The sequence below is a fragment of the Hypanus sabinus genome, chromosome 4 (assembly GCF_030144855.1).
Source record: "Hypanus sabinus isolate sHypSab1 chromosome 4, sHypSab1.hap1, whole genome shotgun sequence".
NCBI classification, from domain to species: domain Eukaryota; kingdom Metazoa; phylum Chordata; class Chondrichthyes; order Myliobatiformes; family Dasyatidae; genus Hypanus; species Hypanus sabinus.
This window is the reverse complement of record NC_082709.1, coordinates 191721533-191739352: the sequence shown is the minus strand read 5'-3', so window position 1 is coordinate 191739352 and position 17820 is coordinate 191721533. Positions and strand designations below refer to the sequence as shown.

General features: G+C 42.3%; 1 protein-coding gene across 1 annotated transcript in view; it reads left to right on the top strand.

Annotated features, from left to right (window-relative positions):
* The window catches only part of hsf2bp (heat shock transcription factor 2 binding protein), a 100966-nt gene that overhangs the window by 64278 nt on the left and 18868 nt on the right, over window positions 1–17820 (top strand). Inside the window, exons 6-7 of the mRNA XM_059966043.1 lie at window positions 5155–5272; window positions 12278–12381. Of these exons, the coding sequence (XP_059822026.1) occupies window positions 5155–5272; window positions 12278–12381 (222 nt within the window). The remainder of the gene's footprint in view (window positions 1–5154; window positions 5273–12277; window positions 12382–17820) is intronic.

Here is a 17820-nt window from a genome sequence, read left to right as displayed (position 1 = left end):
CAACCTGCAATTTAACCTTTAGGGTGTTATGCACAAAGACTTCCAAGCTCCTTTGCATCTCAGATTTTTGGATTTTCTATCCATTTAGAAAATAGTCCGCACATTTATTTCTACTACCAAAGTGCAAGACCATGCATTTTACATTATATTTAATTTGCCACTTTCTTGCCTGTTCTCCTAATCTGTCTAAGTCCTTCTGCATTCTACCCATTTCCTCAACACTACCTGCCCCTCAACCAATCTTAGTATCATCTGCAAACTTGGCAACAAAGCCATCTATTCCATCATCTAAATCATTTATATACAGCATAAAAAGAAGTGGTCCCAACAAAGACCCCTGCGGAACACAACTAGTCACAGGGAGCCAACTGGACAAGGATCCTTTTATTCCCACTTGCTGCCTTCTTCCAATCAGCCAATGCCCTAACCAACTTAGTCACTTTCCTGTAATACCACAGGCTCTTAACTTGGTAAGCAGCTTCATGTGTGGCACCTTGTCAAAGACCAAATATACAACATCCACTACATCCCCTTTATCTACCTACTTGTGATCTCCTCAAAGAATTCCAACAGGATCATCAGCCAGGATTTTCCCTTAAGGAAATCATGCTGACTTTGTCCTATCTTGTCCTGTGTCACCAAGTACTCCATCACCTCATCCTTAACAATTGACTCTAACATCTTCCCAACCACTGAGGTCAGGCTAACTGGTCTATAATTTCCTTTCTGTTGCCTCCTCCTTTCTTAAAGAGTGGAGTGACATTCACAATGTTCCAGTCCTCTAGCACCATGCCAGAGTCCAATGAATTTTGATCATTTTTAATATTGCTACAATCTCTACCACTACCTCTTTCAGAACCTTAGGGTGCAGTTCATCTGGTCTGGGTGACTTATGTACTATTACGTCTTACAGCATTTTGAGCACCTTCTCCTTTGTTATAGTAACTGCACCCACTTCTCTTCCTTCACATGCTACATCATCTGGCACACTGTTGGTGTCTTCTACAGTGAAGACTGTTGCAAAATACTCATTCAGTTCACTTTCCATCTCCTTGTCCCCTATTATTATTTCTCCTGCCTCATTTTCCAGCGGACTGATATCCACTCTCATCTCTCTTTTATTTTTTACATACTTGAAAAAGCTCTTACTATCCACTTCGACATTATTTGCCAGCTTGCTTTACATTTCATCTTTTCCCTTTTAATGATTCTTTTAGTTGCTCTCTGTCGGTTCTTAAAAACTTCCCAGTCCTCTATCTTCCCACTAATTATTTTGCTTTGTTGCATGCCCTCTCTTTTGCTTTTACAATAGCTTTGACTTCCCTTGTCAGCCACGATTGTACTATTTAGCTATTTGAGTATTTCTTCAATTTTGGAATATATATGTCCTGCACTTTCCTCATTTTTTCCAGAAACGTACACCATTGCTGCTCTGCTGACTTCCCTGCCAGCAGCTCCTTCCAATTTACTTTGGCCAACTCCTCTCTCATACCACTGTAATTTCCCTTACTCCACTGAAATACTGCTACATCAGACTTTACTTTCTCCCTATAAATTTCAAGCTGAACTGAATCATATTATAATCACTAGTTCCTAAGGGCTCTTTTACCTCCAGCTCCCTAATTGTCTCCGGTTCACTACACTACACCCAATCCGGTATAGCTGATCCCTTAGAAGGCTCAACAACAAACTGTTCTAAAAAGCCATCTCTTAGGCATTCAACAAACTCACTCTCTGGAAATACATTACCAACCTGATTTTCCCAATTGACCTGCATGTTAAAATCTCCCGAGACTATCATAACATTGCCCTTTTAATATGCATTTTGTATTCCTGTTGTCATCTGTGGTCCACCTCCCAGCCACTGTTGGGAGGCCTGTATATTACTGCTATCAGGGTCCCTTTACCCTTCAAGTTTCTGAACTCAATCCACAAGGATTCAGCATCTTCTGATCCTATGTCACATCTTTCTAGTGATTTGAAGTCATTCTTTACCATTAGATCCAAGCCTCCCCCTCTGCCTACCTTCTTATCCCTCTGAATCAATGTGTAACCTTGGATATTCAGCTCCCAACTACAACCATTCTTCAGCCATGATTCAGTGATAGCCACAACATCATACCTAACAATCTGTAGTATTGCAACAAGATCATCCACCTAATGCTACATGCATTTAGATACAACACAAGTACCATATTTGCTACCTTTTTTGATTTTGCACCCCTAATGTACTGATGCTCACCCTGTTGCCTGTGACCATATCCCATCATCTGCCTGACCTTCCTGACAGTCTGACTGCACGCTATCGTTACTTTTACATAGATGCTGCCTGGTCTGCTGAATTCCTCCAGCATTTTGTGTGTGTGTTACTTGGATTTCCAGCATCTGCAGATTTTCTCTTGTTTCTGATCAGCCTCTCCTTGCTAGGAGTCTCAGTACATATTGCCTCAGTAAACCAACTACCACGTCTTCAGCACTATCACTCCAGTTCCTATCCCCTGACGAATTAGTTGAAACCCATCCGAACAACTCTTGCAAACCTGGCCATAAGAATTTTGGACCCCTTTGGGTTCAGGTGTAACACACCCCTTTTGTACAGATCATACCTTCCCCAGAAGAGATCCAAATGATCCTTTAATCTGAATCCCTGCCCCCTGCATCGTCCTCAGCCACACATTCACCTGCCAAAAGAAGGCAGCCTGATGGTTCTGGGTATGTACTCACTGGAATTTAGAGGTGGGGGGCGGGTGAGATTCTCATTGAAACTGTTTGAATGTTGAAAGGCCTAGACAGAGTAGATGTGGAAAGGATGTTTCCCATGATGAGAGATGTGGAGAAATTTCTTTAGCCAAAGAGTGGTGAATCTGAGGAATTTGTTGCCACATGCAGCTGTGGAGGCCAGGTCATTGGGTATATTAAAGGCAGAGCTTGATAGGTCCTTGATTGGACGTGGCATCAAAGATTACGGGGAGAAGGCTGGGGAGAGGGGCTGAGAAAGGGAAGCAGGATCAGCCATGATTGAATAGTGGAGCAGACTCGATGGGCAAATGATCTAATTCTGCTGGTATGTCTTATGGTCAAATCATCCTATTCTTACCCTCACTGGCACATGGCATAGGCAGCAATCTAGAGGTTACTATTCTGGAGGACCTTTTTCTCATCTTTCTACCTAGCTCCCTAAAATCGCTCTTCAGTACCTCAGCTTGACTATCCATATCATTGGTGCCAATTATCAAGACCTCTGGCTGCCCATCCTTGCCCTTGAGAATGCCATGGACACCATCCAGTCAAGGAGGCAACATACCCACAGAACCTCATCTCTTTTCCTCTGACTAAGGAATCTCTTATCAACACTGCAGTCCTCTTCACCGCTGTGCTCTTCTGAGCCACAGCACTAGACTCAGTGCCAGAGAGCTGGATCACTTTGGTTCCCTCCTGGTCGGTCCTCCTCATTCAACAGTAACATAAGTAGTATAATGATTATCAAGGGGAATGGCCACAGATGTACTCTGGACTGGCTGTGCGTCTCCTATCCTTCTCCCGAAAGTCACCCATTTACTTGTCTCCTGCAGCCTAGGGATGACTTCCTCTCTGTAACTCCGTATGAGTCAAAGGGCATCAAGCTGCAGCTCCATTTCCTTACTACGTTCTTTCAAGAGCTGCAACTCGGTGCACCCAGTGCAGGTGTGTTCATCTGGCCATTTCCCAGACTTCCCACATCCTGCAGAGTACAAAACACTGCCCCTGGAGCCATTCTCAGTATGCCATAATAGATGAGAAATGAACAAATAAGAATGGAGAGAGAGAGTAACTTACAAGATACTTTACCTCACCCAAGCATGATCTTGCCTTAGTCTGATGAGCCAAAGCCACTCTGAAAACTGGCACACTGCAAAAGAATGGCCGCTCAAAGCTCTGCTTTTTAAATCTTGAAGGCGGACCTGACTAAAAGATAGCTCTTTTTACACCTGCCTCTTGGTGTTTGGTTACTCCTCAACTCAGGGAAACTGCTGTAAAACTCTGCCTTTAAAATCTTGATCACCATACCGATTAAAAGATAGCTTTTAATATGCACCCCTGATGTGGATGGTCCAACTCATAATTTCATCTGCTTATCCATGCCCTGAGCTCATCCACCTTCCCTACAATACTTCTTGCATTGAAATATACACAGATCAGGACAGTAGTCACTTCATGCTCAATCTTTTGATTCCAGACTTTGAGATCTTATCAACATGTCTCCACAACCTCATCACCATCTGTTCAGGTAATCTGGTTCCCATTCCTTACAACTGTAGTTTAAACCTGCCCCATGCAGCTCTTGCAAACCTTCTTGCTAGAATATTAGTACCCTTCTAGTTCAGGTGCAAACTATCTCTTCTGTATAGGTCTCACCTTCCCTGGAATTGAGCTCAATGATCCAAAAATCTGAACAACTCCCTCCTGCACCAACTCCTTAGCCACATGTTAAACTCTATGATCTTCCTATTCTTTGCTTCACTCACACACATCACGGGTCGCGATCCTGAGATCACATCTCTGGAGGTCCTGTCCTTTAACGTAGCACCTAACTCCATGAACTCACTTTACAAAACCGTGTCATTCTTCCTGCCTATGTCATCGGTACCTACCTGGACCATGACTCCTGGCTGTTTACCCTCCCACTTAAGAATGTTACAGACATTCCAAGATGTCCTGGACCCTGGCACCTGCTGGGCAACATGCCTTCTGGAGATTTTGTTCTCATCCACAGAAGTGATAATCTGTTATATTTTAGAAATTCCCAACCAGTTTGTCACAGAAATGTTGTGTACAGCATCACAGTCAGGTGGAGTTTGGTAACCTGTGGAACACTTTTTCTGATTTTGGCTCCTAATTCCTGCTTGTTAATGAGGATGACTTACAGCCTGATTTTCCATTTTCCTCTTATGCCATTTAAAAATTGTACCATTGTCAGTTTTCCTCTGCCACCACCTCTCATCCTTACCCCAGTCCCAGAGTATGATTGGTGCAAGAGTTCGGGCAGAATCACAGACCTGTACATGCAAGTACTACCCCTTCCAATGTAACTCTGATTGAGACTGAATAGACAGCTTCTTCCGTTCTGTGTTAATCTGCTTATTCTGCATTTGAGATTTTGTTTTGTAATTGCAGATATAGCTGCTGTGGCCTATGGCCGGGAGATCCTGGTTAATTCTTCTCAGATCCTATTGGAGAAACTGCTACAGCTCCTGGCTGAGATGAAAGCTGGTCTCTGCACAAAGCTCAAAGTGTGAGTCTTGGGGAAAAGCAAAGGAACTGACTTCCCAGGCAGTAAAGAAAACCCATGTATCATGGAAGGGCTTATTCTTATAGAGTTGTACAGCATGACAGGCCCTTTACCATCCAAGATTCCCATTTAAGCTAGTGCCTTTACCCATGTTTGACCTATGTCTCTCTAAGCCTGTCCAAATACCTATTACGTATTGTTAATGTACCTAACTCAAACACTTTATCCATATAGACCACTCATTGGGTAAAACATTTGTACCTCTGCTTCCCATTAAACCTCTCTCCTCTCACCTTAAACCTGTGCCAACGTGAGAAAAAGACTGTTCACATTGAATTTATACACCTCTATAAGATCAGTCATAACTGTCCTACACTTAATGTGAGAAAAGACCCAATCTGCTCAATCTCTCTCCAAAACTTAAGTCCCAGAAAAATTCTTGTAAATTTCCTCTGCATTCTTTCCAACTTAGTTGCAGTTTTCCTACATCAGGGCAAATGAAACTGAACACAATACAAAGTGCAGCCTTATGAGTATTTTGTACAACTGTGACCTAACATCCCAACTTCTATACTCTAATTCCTAAGAATAAGACTGATGACGGCCAGGGTGCCAAAAGCCTTCTTCACCACTCTGTGTATCTGCCACTTAGTTGTACTTGTACTCCTTAGTCTCTCTGTTCCACAACACTCCCCAGAGCCTTGCCATTCTCTATGAAAATTACAGACTTATTAATAGATCAGCTGGTTGTCCACTTTTGGGAAACCATGTAAGATAGGCCATAGTCAGCATTGCTTCCTTAATGGGGATCCTTGCTGACAAACCTGTTGGAATTCTTTAAAAAAATAACAAACGGTAAGCAAAGCACAGTCGGGGGATGTTGTGTACTTGATGTTTGAAGGCTTTTGATAAGGTGCTACACATGAGGCTGCTTAACAAGTTAAGAACCATGGTATTACAGGCAGGATATTATAGTTAAGAGCATTGGCTGATCAGCAGGAGGCAAAGATTAGGAATAAAAAGAGTTTTTTTCTGATTGGCTGCCAGTGACAAGTGGTTTTCAAGGGTCTGTGTTGGGACAACTTCTTTTTACATGATATGTCAATGATTTGAATGACGGAATTGATGGTTTTGTGGCCAAATTTGCAGACAATATGAAGGTTGGTGGAGGGGCAGGTAGTTTTGAGGAAGCAGAGGCTATAGGACTTAAGACAGATTAGGAGAATTGGCAAAGAAGTGGCAGATGGAATAAAGTGTCGAGAAGGGTATAGTCATGTACTCTAGTGGAAGAAATAAAAGACTATTTTCTAAATGAGAATTTTAAAAATCTGAAGTTCAAAGGGACTTGGGAGTCCTCTTGCAGGATTCCCTAAAAGTAAAGGTAAAGCAAGGATGTAATGTTGAGGGAATGATTTGTCTTCCTAAAGGTTTTAGATGAGCTTCACTGTAGAAAAGCTGAATCCAAATCAATCTGCAGCTGCAGAATGTTCCTTAGGGGATGGTAATTGGATGACACCAAGTCTTATTGGGCTGAATGTCCAGCCACCATTCACCAACCTGTTACTCGTCAGGAATGTCTGCACCCTGTACTTTTCCCCAGCCTTGCTTATCCTGTCAAACCACTACAGCCAGTGAGTCTGGCATTGTGCTCCTCTCATTGGTGCATGGAGTAGCTCATGATACCTACTCTTCCCTGCACTGCTCGCATCAGCACCATTTCCCCAGTTTAACTTAGAACATTACAGCACAGTACAGGTCCTAAAGAACACCACCACTCTCTGTTTAAAAAAATATATACCCCCGCCCCCCATATTTTCCTCTAATCATCATAAAATGATACCCGCTGGTAAGACTGTAAGATATAGGAGCAGAATTAGACCATTCAGCCTATTTAGTTTGGTCTGCCATTCCATTATGACTGATCCCAGATCCCACTCAACCCCATACACCTGCCTTTTCACCATATCCTTTAATGCCCTGAACAATCAGGAAGCTATCAACTTCCGCCTTAAATATACGCTTGGACTTGGCCTACACAGCAGTCTGCAACAGAGCATTCCACAGATTTACTACTTTCTGGCAAAAGAAAATCGTCCATACCTAGAATAGAGGGTCACTCCTCAATTTTGAGGCTGTTGTGGATGCTCCCACCATAGGAAACATCACATCCACCCAACTAGTCCTTTCAACATTTGGTAGGTTTCAATGAGATTCCGTCGCATTCGGCTAAATTCCAGTGAGCACAGGCCCAAAGCTGCCAAATGCTCCTCATATGTTAACCCTTCCATTCTTGGAATCATCCTCATGAACCTCCTCTGGACTCTTTCCAATCACAGCACATCCTTTCTGAAATATGGGGCCAAAACTGATGAAAATACTCAAATGTGGCCTGACTAGTGTCTGATAGAGGCTCAGCGTTATCTCCTTGTTTTTATTTTCTGTTCCTCTTGAAATAAATGCCAATATTGCATTTGCTTCTTTACCACAGACTCAACCTGTAAATTAACCTACTGGGAGTCTTGCACAAGGACTCCTAAGTCCCTCTGCTCACTGATGTTTGAATCTTCTCTCCATTTAGACAACAGTCTGCACTATTATTCCTTTTACCAAAATGCATTAGCATACATTTCCCAAAACTGTATTCCATCTGCCATTTTTTGCCCATTCTTCCAATTTGTCTAAGTCCTGGTGTACTGACATTGCTTCCTCAGCACTACCTACCCCTCCACCTATCTTCATATAATCCACAAAGTTTGCCACAAAGCCATTATCTAAATTCCATTATCTAAATCACTGACAAACAATGTGAAAAGCAGTGGTCCCAATACTATTTTGTGAGGAACACGGCTAGTCACCAGCAGCCAACCAGAAAAGGCCCTTTTTATTCCCACTTGGCATTCCTCCATTCCCTCAGGCATTCCTCTATTCATGCCAGTATCTTTCCTGTAACGCCATAGGATTTTATCTTGTTAGGGAGCCTCATGTGTGGCACCTTATCAAATGCCTTCTGAAAATCCAAGTAAATGACATCAACTGCCTCTCTTTTGTCCTTGCTACTTGTTACCTCCTCGAAGAATTCTAACAGATGTGTCAGGCAAGTTTTCCCTTTACAGAAACCATGCTGAGTTTAACTTAATCTCCAAGTACCTTGAAACCTCATCCTGAATAATGGACTCCAACACTTTCCCAACCACTGAGGTTAGGATAACTGGCCTATAATTTCCTTTCTTATGCCTTCCTTCCTTCTTAAGGAGTGGAATCACATTTGCAATCTTCCAGTCCTCCAGGACCATGCCTGATTCAGGTGATTCTTGAAAGATCATGACAAGTACATCCATTATCCCTTCAGCAACCTCTCTCAGGACTCTGGGATGTAGTCCATGTGACTTATGCATCCTGAGGCCGCAGAGCTGGGCAGAAAAATAGCAGATGAAGTTCAATGCGGACAAGTGTGAGGTGATGCATTTTGGAAGGACAAACCAGAAGACTGAGTACAGGATTAATGGTCAGTTACCTAAGAGGGTGAATGAACAAAGGGACCTTGGGATTCAAATCCATACATCCCTCAAGGTCGCTGCACAGGTTGATAGGGTAGTTAAGAAGGCCTATGGGTTGCTAGGCTTCATTAACAGGGGGATTGAGTTCAAGAGTAGAGAGGTCATGTTGCAACTCTGCAAATCTCTGGTGAAACAGCACTTCGAGTATTGTGTTCAATTCTGGTCACCTCATTACAGGAAGGATGTGGAAGCTATGCAGAGGATGCAGAGGAGATTTACCAGGATGTTGCCTGGATTGGAGAACAAGTCATATGAAGCAAGGTTAGCAGAGCTGGGACTTTTCTCTTTGTAGCGTAGAAGAATGAGAGGAGACTTGATACAGGTCTACAAGATTATGAGAGGCATAGATAGGGTGGATAGTCAGTACCTGTTTCCCAGAGCACCAATAGCAAACACCAGAGGGCATATGTACAAAATTAAGGGAGGGAAGTTTAGGGGAGACATCAGGGGTAAATTTTTTACACAGAGGGTTGTGAATGCCTGGAATGACTTGCCAGGGATGGTGGTGGAGGCTAAAACATTAGGGGTATTTAAGAGCCTCTTGGACAGGCACATGGATGAAAGAAAAATGGAGGGTTATGGGGTAGTGTGGGTTTAGTACTTTTTTTTAAGGATTATATGGGTCGGCATAACATGGAGGGCTGAAGGGCCTGTACTGTGCCGTAGTGTTCTATGGTTAAGACCTTTGAGTTTGACTTTTTCCTTTGTAATAGCAATAGCACTTACTGCCAGTCTCTGACACTCATGGTCCTCTGGCACACTGCTATTGTCTTCCACAATGAAGACAGATGCAAAGTACCCATTAAATTCATCTGCCATTTCTTTGTTTCCCATTACTAAGTATCCTGAGTGAGGGAATCAATTGAGACAGCAGATTAATAATCTGCTGGAAAAACTCAATGGGTCGAGCAGCATTTGTGAAGCTTTTGTCACGATGTCCAGGTACAATGAAAAGCTTTTATTTGCATGTCATCCAGACAGATCTTTCCATACATCAGCACATCAAGGCAGTAAAATGAACAACAGATTGTAGCGTGGAGTGTTAAGAGTTACTGAGAGACTGCAGTGCAAGCAAACAAGGTACCAGGACCACAACAAGGTAGACTGGGAGATCAGAGTGCTAGAGTTAGCATATGGGATCCAATCATGTCTGATTACAGGATGATAGAAGATGTCCTTAAAAGGAATTGTCAATGTTTCTAATCAAACTCTGCATCAGGACTCCTTAGGCTGATATTTTCAATAAGAATGTAAAACAGTACAGCACAGGAGCAGGCCCTTCAGTCCACAATGATGTGCTGAACTAATGAAATTAGTAATCAAATGTCCAACTGGACTAATTCCTCCTGCTTACACAATATCCATATCCTTCTATTCTCTGCACATTCATGCACCTATCTAGCCTCTTGTCTGCATTGTATTTGCCTCCACCACCTCCCATAGTAGTTCCAGGCAGCCACTATTCTCCATGGAAAAGAAACAACTTCCCTACAATTTCCTTTGAAATTATCCCCTTACCTAAAATGCATGCCCTCTGGTATTAGATACCGTCTTTCTGCTTTATCTATGCCTCTCATAATCTTATAAACCTCTATCATGTCTCCCCTCAGCCCAGAGAAATCAACCCAAGTATGCCAGACCTCTCCTTATAGCACATACCACAGTAAATGACAGAAAATCACTTTAAAAGATGATAAATAGATACATTTAGTTCCTTGATTCCAAAAGGTTTTCATCATCAGATATTCAGTATTCAGATATACTGGGTAACAAAGGCAAGTTCAAGTTCAAACTAATTGTCAGTCACTCATACATGAAAACCCATGAATGTAGTAAAAAAAAAACAATGTCCCTCTGGGACCATGGTGCAAAACACAGTACTAATTGTCACACAGAACACATATGATAGCAATAATCGTACAGTCACAAAAGCCCAAGTCCCTGAGTGTCATGTCTTGTAGACTGATGGTGCATGGTATCTTCCATTGCTATCAAGCAACTCACTTTCTCAGTAACTCTTAACATTCCATTCTAGCAACTTGCTAGTGGGATTGATGTTCTTCATATCGAGAAGTATCTTGCTATCATAAAAAAAACTGGTAAAGGACAAACAATTGTACTTTTGTTTTGACCCAGAGAGGCCACTGCGACCAAGCCCGCTGAAATTGTGTAGAAGGTCTAACAGATACAGTAAATCCTGGTTTGATCTTCCTGTAGCGAAAGGGATCCCAAGTCGTGACTTACCTGGGATGTTGGTGTAGGACTGACATGATTACACAAGATAGGAACAGGAGTAGACCACTTCCCCATCAAACCTGTCCTGATCTATGCTGGCCTCAATGCCCCTTTTGTGTCAGTTCCTTATAACATTCAATTCCACAATATTTCAAATATTTATCTATCTACACTTTTTGGCCTCCAACACACTGAGGACAGAGAGTCATGATCCCAAGAGAATTAATTTCCAGGTACTTCAGATTTAAATAGCTGGTTCCTTGTATCTATGCCTCCTTGTTCACAACTCTCATTCACTAATGAAAACACATTAACATTCCTTTAGCAAGCCTTAGAATTTTTTATATTTGAACAATGTCACACCTTGAACTTCCAAACTCCATACAGACCACACCATATTGCCCCTGTTGAAAGAAGACCCCTATCATCTAGAAACGAGGCTGATGAATCTCCTGGACTGCTGCAGTGCTATTATATCCTCTTTAGGTAAGAGGAGTGAAACAATGAGCAGTGTTCTAGAAGTGGCCTCACCAATACCCTGGACAACTGTAACAAAACTTATTTCTAAACAACAACTTTGCATTAAAGTTCAAAATGCTGTTTTCCTTTTTAACTGCCCCTTTTAGCACATTCATTCAAAGAACCCCTCGATCTTTCTGAACTTCATTCACTTACAGTCTCTCTCCATTTTGATAATAATCTACCTTTTGATTCCTCTTGCAATGTTCAGATTGTTCATTAATTCTGGTATCAGATAAACATTTTCCTGTGGATATTGCAGAGACACACATTACCTTAGAAATACTGCTGAGAAGTTCTGCATGCCTCTGATGGAGACATAGTCCTGATGTAGATGGTGCTTGAGCTACTGAGTTCCTCCAGCAGATTATATCCTGCTCCATATCAGTGAGGTGACTCCCTGTGGTTTATTGGAACATGGACCATAAAGGTGTGGGCGGGAGTATAATCCATTGACTCTGCTAATAATGGGAACAGCTGCAACCTCATTCTTGCAGGATTCCCAGCCATGCCACACTACTTCAAGTAGCAGTTCACTCTTTAACTGGTTGGCCTGGATTCAGTGATTTCATCAGTTTGATGTCTGAACTGAAATTTTTTTGCTGCCTATGAAAGGAGTAGTCAAAGGAACTACAAAAGGTTATATTGATTAGTTTTATGGATGAAGTTTTAATGAAGAAATTCTGATCTCTTCTAGACTAATGTTGATGTGTTTATACAATGTGAGTATTAACCTGAAAGGCCTGCAGTACATCAGCAAGAATCCAGGCTTCATCCCTTTGCTGGCCTGTCTTCTGGAAGGTATGTTTTAGACTTAACTGTAGCCATTCACCATGCAGCTTGGGCTTAACATAAATAGCCAATGTATAGTCTTCATTTGGTGTGATTGCAGTTGGAAGGTACTTCAGAGATATTTGATAAGTTGGCAATGAGCCTATTTGAGACTAAAGAAACCTCTGATTAAAAATATTTTGCCCAGACGCCATTTCAAATGCAGAATAATTAGCATCATAGGGTTATACAGTACACAAACAGGCCCTTTGGCCCAACTCATCCATGCTGAGCAAGGTGTTTATCTTGTGTTTGGCCCATATCCTTCTAATCCTTTCTGTGCAACACAAATTGTCTTTTAAAAAATAATTGTACTCACCTCTCCATCTTCCTGTAGCAGTTCATTCCATTTACCCACCACCCTCTGGTGAAAAAGTTGTCCCTTGGCTCTCCTTTAAATCTGTCTGCTCTCTCCTTCAGCCTCTAGTTTTATACTCCCCTATGCAGGAGAAAGACTGACCATGCATCATATCACTGACTTCCATCATTTTATAAACCTGTAAGTCTCCTTTGCTCACATAAAAACACTTGACATATCTGTTCCCTCCTTTAACTTGAACTGCAGGTCTCTTTGTTCTGCAACACTTCCAAGGGTCACTGTCAATGCTCTGCATTGCCTTAACTTCCCAAATTGCATCACCTTACATTTTTCTGAGTTAAATTCCACCTGTGATTCCCTTGCCGACTTATCCAAATGACGTAGACCCTGTTGCAGCCTTAAATAATCACAGCCTTATTTTCTGTCCATCACACCATCTGCAGACTTACTAATCATGCCAGCTACACACTCAAAACAAAACAAAAGAGATGGTTGTTGACTTCAGGAGGGCACAGAGCGACCACTCCCTGCTGAATGTCGATGGCTCTTCGGTAGAATCGTTAAGAGCACCAAATTTCTTAGTGTTCACCTGGTGGAGAATCTCACCTGGTCCCTTAACATCATCTCCATAGCAAAGAAAGCCCAGCAGTGTCTCTACTTTCTGCAAAGGCTGAGGAAAGTCCATCTCTCACACCCATCCTCATCACATTCTACAGGGGTTGTATTGGGAGTATCCTGAACAACTGCATCACTGCTTGGTTCGGAAATTGCACCATCACGGATTGCAAGACCCTGCAGCGGATAGTGAGGTCAGCTGAGAAGATCATCAGGGTCTCTCTTCCCGCCATCATGGACATTTACACTGCACGCTGCATCTGCAAAGCAAACAGCATGATGAAGGACCCCACACACCCCTCATACAAACTCTTTTCCCTCCTGCCATCTGGGAAAAGGCACCAAAGCATTCGGGCTCTCACGACCAGACTATGTAATAGTTTCTTCCCCCAAGTTATCAGACTCTTCAATACCCAGAGCCTGGACTGACACCTTACTGCCCTATTGTCCTGTTTATTATTTATTGTAATGCCTGCACTGTTTTGTGCACTTTATGCAGTCCTGGGTAGGTCTGTAGTCTAGTGTAGTTGTTTTTTTTTCTCTCTGTGTGTTGTTTTTTACGCAGTTCAGTCTAGTTTTTGTACTGTGTCATGTAACACCATGGTCCTGAAAAATGTTGTCTCATTTTTACTATATACCATACCAGCAGTTATGGTCAAAATGACAATAAAAGTGATTTGACTTGACTTGATTCATGCAAATTGTCAACTATGTTTCTATCATACTCTATTCAAACCTCATGTGCTTATCTTTGTTCATCCACTTTGCCTGTTAGTCTTTTTGCATTAAAACAAATCGTGTGGTTTATCAAACCTTCCACATTTCCTGTCCTGCATTAAAACAAATGGCATGGCCTATCATATCAGACCTTACTCCCTAACCTGTCTATACAACGTGTTTTCTTTAACTGCTGGATTTGCCTCAACATCCTCATCAGCCCTTCTACTTATGTTCACTGCCAGACTACTTTAAACTTTCCTGTGTTGCTCTAGCCAGTCATCTCACCAGGATATTGGTGCCCTCCAGTTCAGGTACAACTTGCTGATGATGCCATCTACATCCTCTTGTACAGTTCACCTCCGCTCCAGAAGGGATCCCAAAGATTCAAGAACCAGAATCCCTCCCTCCAGCATCAGCTTCTCAGCCATATCCTTCATCTGTGCTTCCCTTATTCTCCATAAGACGATAAGACTCAGGAGTAGAATTAGGCCATTCAGCCAATCAAGTCTGCTCCACCATTCCTTCATGGCTGATCCTGCATCCCACTCAACAAAATATACCTGCCTTAACATAGAAACAGAAACATAGAAAGCATACAGCACACTACAGGCCCTTTGGCCCACAAAGCTGTGCCAAACATGTCCCTACCTTAGAACTACCTAGGCTTTACCCATAGCTCCTAGTTTTCTAAGCTCCATGTAGCCATCCAGAAGTCTCTTAAAAGACCCTATCGTTTCCGCTTCTCTCCACAACCGCCACCGGCAGCCCATTGCATGCACTCACCACTCTCTGCGTAAAAAACTTACCCCTGACATCTCCTCTGTATCTACTTGCAAGCACCTTAAAACTATGCCCTCTCATGCTAGCCATTTCAGCCCTGAGGAAAAGCCTCTGACTATCCACATGATCAACGCCTCTCATTATCTATCAAGTCACCTCTCATCCTCCGTCGCTCCAAGAAGAAAAGGCCGAGTGCACTCAACCTATTCTCATAAGGCATGGTCCAGGCAACATCCTTGTAAGTCTCCTCTGAACCCTCTCTATGGTTTCCACATCCTTCCTATAGTGAGGCGACCAGGATTGAGCGCAGTAATCTCGCCATATCCTTCGATACCCTGACTGATCATCTTCCACCTTAAGTATATCCATGGACTTGGTCTCCATCACAGTTTGTGGGAGAGCATTCCACAGATTCACCACTCTGTCTAAAAAAATTACTTCTTTCCTCTGTTCTAAAAGGTCACCCCTTAATTTTGAGGCTGTACCCTCTAGTTCTGGATACCCCCACCATAGGAAACATCCTCTCCACATCCACCCTGTATCGTCCTTTCAACATTCCATAGGTTTCAATCAGATCCCCACACATTCTTCACAGTTCTAGTGAGTACAGGCCTAAAGCTGCCAAATACTCCTCATATGTTAACCCCTTCTTTCCCAGAATCATCCTCGTGAACCTCCTCTGGACTCTGTCCAATGACAACACATTCTTTCTGAGATATGGGGCCCAAAACTGTTGTTAATGCTCGCCAAATGTGACCTGACTAGTGTATTATAAAGGCTCTGCATCATCTCCTTGCTTTTATACTCTATTCCTCTTGAAATAAATGTAAACATTGCATGTGCCTTCTTTACCACAGACTCAACCTGTAAGTTATCCTTCTGGGAGTCTTGCATGAGGACTACTAAGTCTCTCTGAAGTTTGAAGCCTCTCCCCATTTAGACAATAGTCTGCAAAATAGTTCCTTTTATCAAAATACATTATCATACATTTCCCAACACTGTATTCTCCCTGCCACTTTTTTGCCTGTTCTTCCAATTTGTCTAAGTCCTGCTGCAATTGCATTGCTTCCTCAGCACTACCTACCCCTCCACCTATCTTCATATCATCTGCAAACTTTGCCACAAAGCCACCAATTCCAATACCCAGATCACTGACAATGTGAAAAATAGCGGTCCCAATACTGACCCCTGAGGAACCCCACTGGTCACTGGCAGCCAACCAGAAAAGGCCCTTTTTATTCCTACTAGCTGCCTCCTGCCTGTCAGCAATTCCTCTTATCTATGCCAGTATCTTTCCTGTAATGCCATAAGATTTTATTTTGTTAAGCAGCCTCATCTGTGGCACCCAACCATAAACTGTTTCAGCTGCTTCTGTATGACAAATAGTACCGCAGCATTAAAGCCAGGGCCAACAGGCTGTGGGGCAACTTCTTTCTATAAGCCATTAGACTTATAAATTCACATGCCTGTCTGTTGTGACAGAATCAATTCAAAAAATTCAATTAAAATGCTGTCTGAAAATCTAAGTAAATAATATCCACTGCCTCTCCTTTATCCACTCTGCTTGTTACTTCCTCGAAGAACTCTAATAGATTTGTCAGCCTAGATTTCTCTTTACAGAAACCATGCTAACTTTGACTTATTTTATCATTAGTCTCCAAATACCCTAAAACCTCATCCTTAATAATAGACTCCAATACCTTCCCAAACACTGATTGGCTAACTGGCCAATCATTTCCTTTTTTTTTGCCTTCCTTCCTTCTTAAAGAGTGGAATGAGATTTGTCATCTTCCAGTCCTCAAGTGATTCTTGAAAGATCATGACCAATGCATCTATTATCTTTTCAGCAACCTCTTTCAGGACTGGGATGTAGTCCATCTGGTCCAGGTGACATATCCACCTTTTGAGTTTTCCCATCAACTACAACTATTTCCTTTGTAATAGCAACGGCACTCACTCCTGCTCCCCGACACTCATGGACCCCTCATAGCTGGTGTCTTCCACAATAAAGACAGATGCAAAGTACCCATTCAGTTCACCTGCCATTTCTTTGACCCCACTACTACCTCACAGCATCATTTTCCAGTGGTCCAACATAACTGAAAAAAACTTCTGGCTAATTTGCCCTCATATTTTATCATTCCCCTTCTTATAGCTTTTTTAGTTGTCTTTTGTTGGATTTTAAAAGCTTCCCAATCATCCAATTTTCTACTCATGTTTGCTACCCTTTCCCAGGCTTTTATGCAGTCCCTAATTTACCTTGTCAGCCATGGTTGCCTACACGGGCCATTTGAGAACTACTTCTGTGGGACATACTGTATCTATCCTGCACCTTGTGAACTATTCCCAGAAGCTTCAGCCATCTTTGCACTGCCATCATCCTAACCAGTATCTTCCTCCAATCCACCTGGGCAAGCTCCTCTCTTGTGTCTCTGTAATTCCCTTTATTCCATTGCGATACTGATTCAAGTGTCTTGTACTTCTCCCTCTCAAATTGCCGTATGGATTCAATCATATTATTGCCTCCTAATGATTCCTTTACATTAAGCTCCCTAATAAGATCTGGCTTATTACAAACACCCAATCTAAGATAGCCTTTCCCCAAGTAGGCTCAGGCACAAGTTGCTTTAAAAAGCCATCTCATTGGCATTCAACAAATTTCCTCTCTTGTGATCCGACACCAACCTGATTTTCTTAATCCTTTTGCATATTGAAGTCCCCCATTATGATTGTGTCATTACCCTTATTATATGCCCTTTCCAGCTCCCTTTGCAATCTCAACCCTATATCTTGGCTATTATTTGGAGGCCTATATATGATTCCCATAATGTTTTTTTCACCCTTGCAGTTTCTTAACTCCACCCACAAAGATTCTACATTCTCTGACAGTGTCATCTTTTTCTAAAGATGTAATCCTATCTCTTACCAACAGAGCCACACCACTGCCTTTGCCTTCCTGCCTGTCCTTTTGCTAC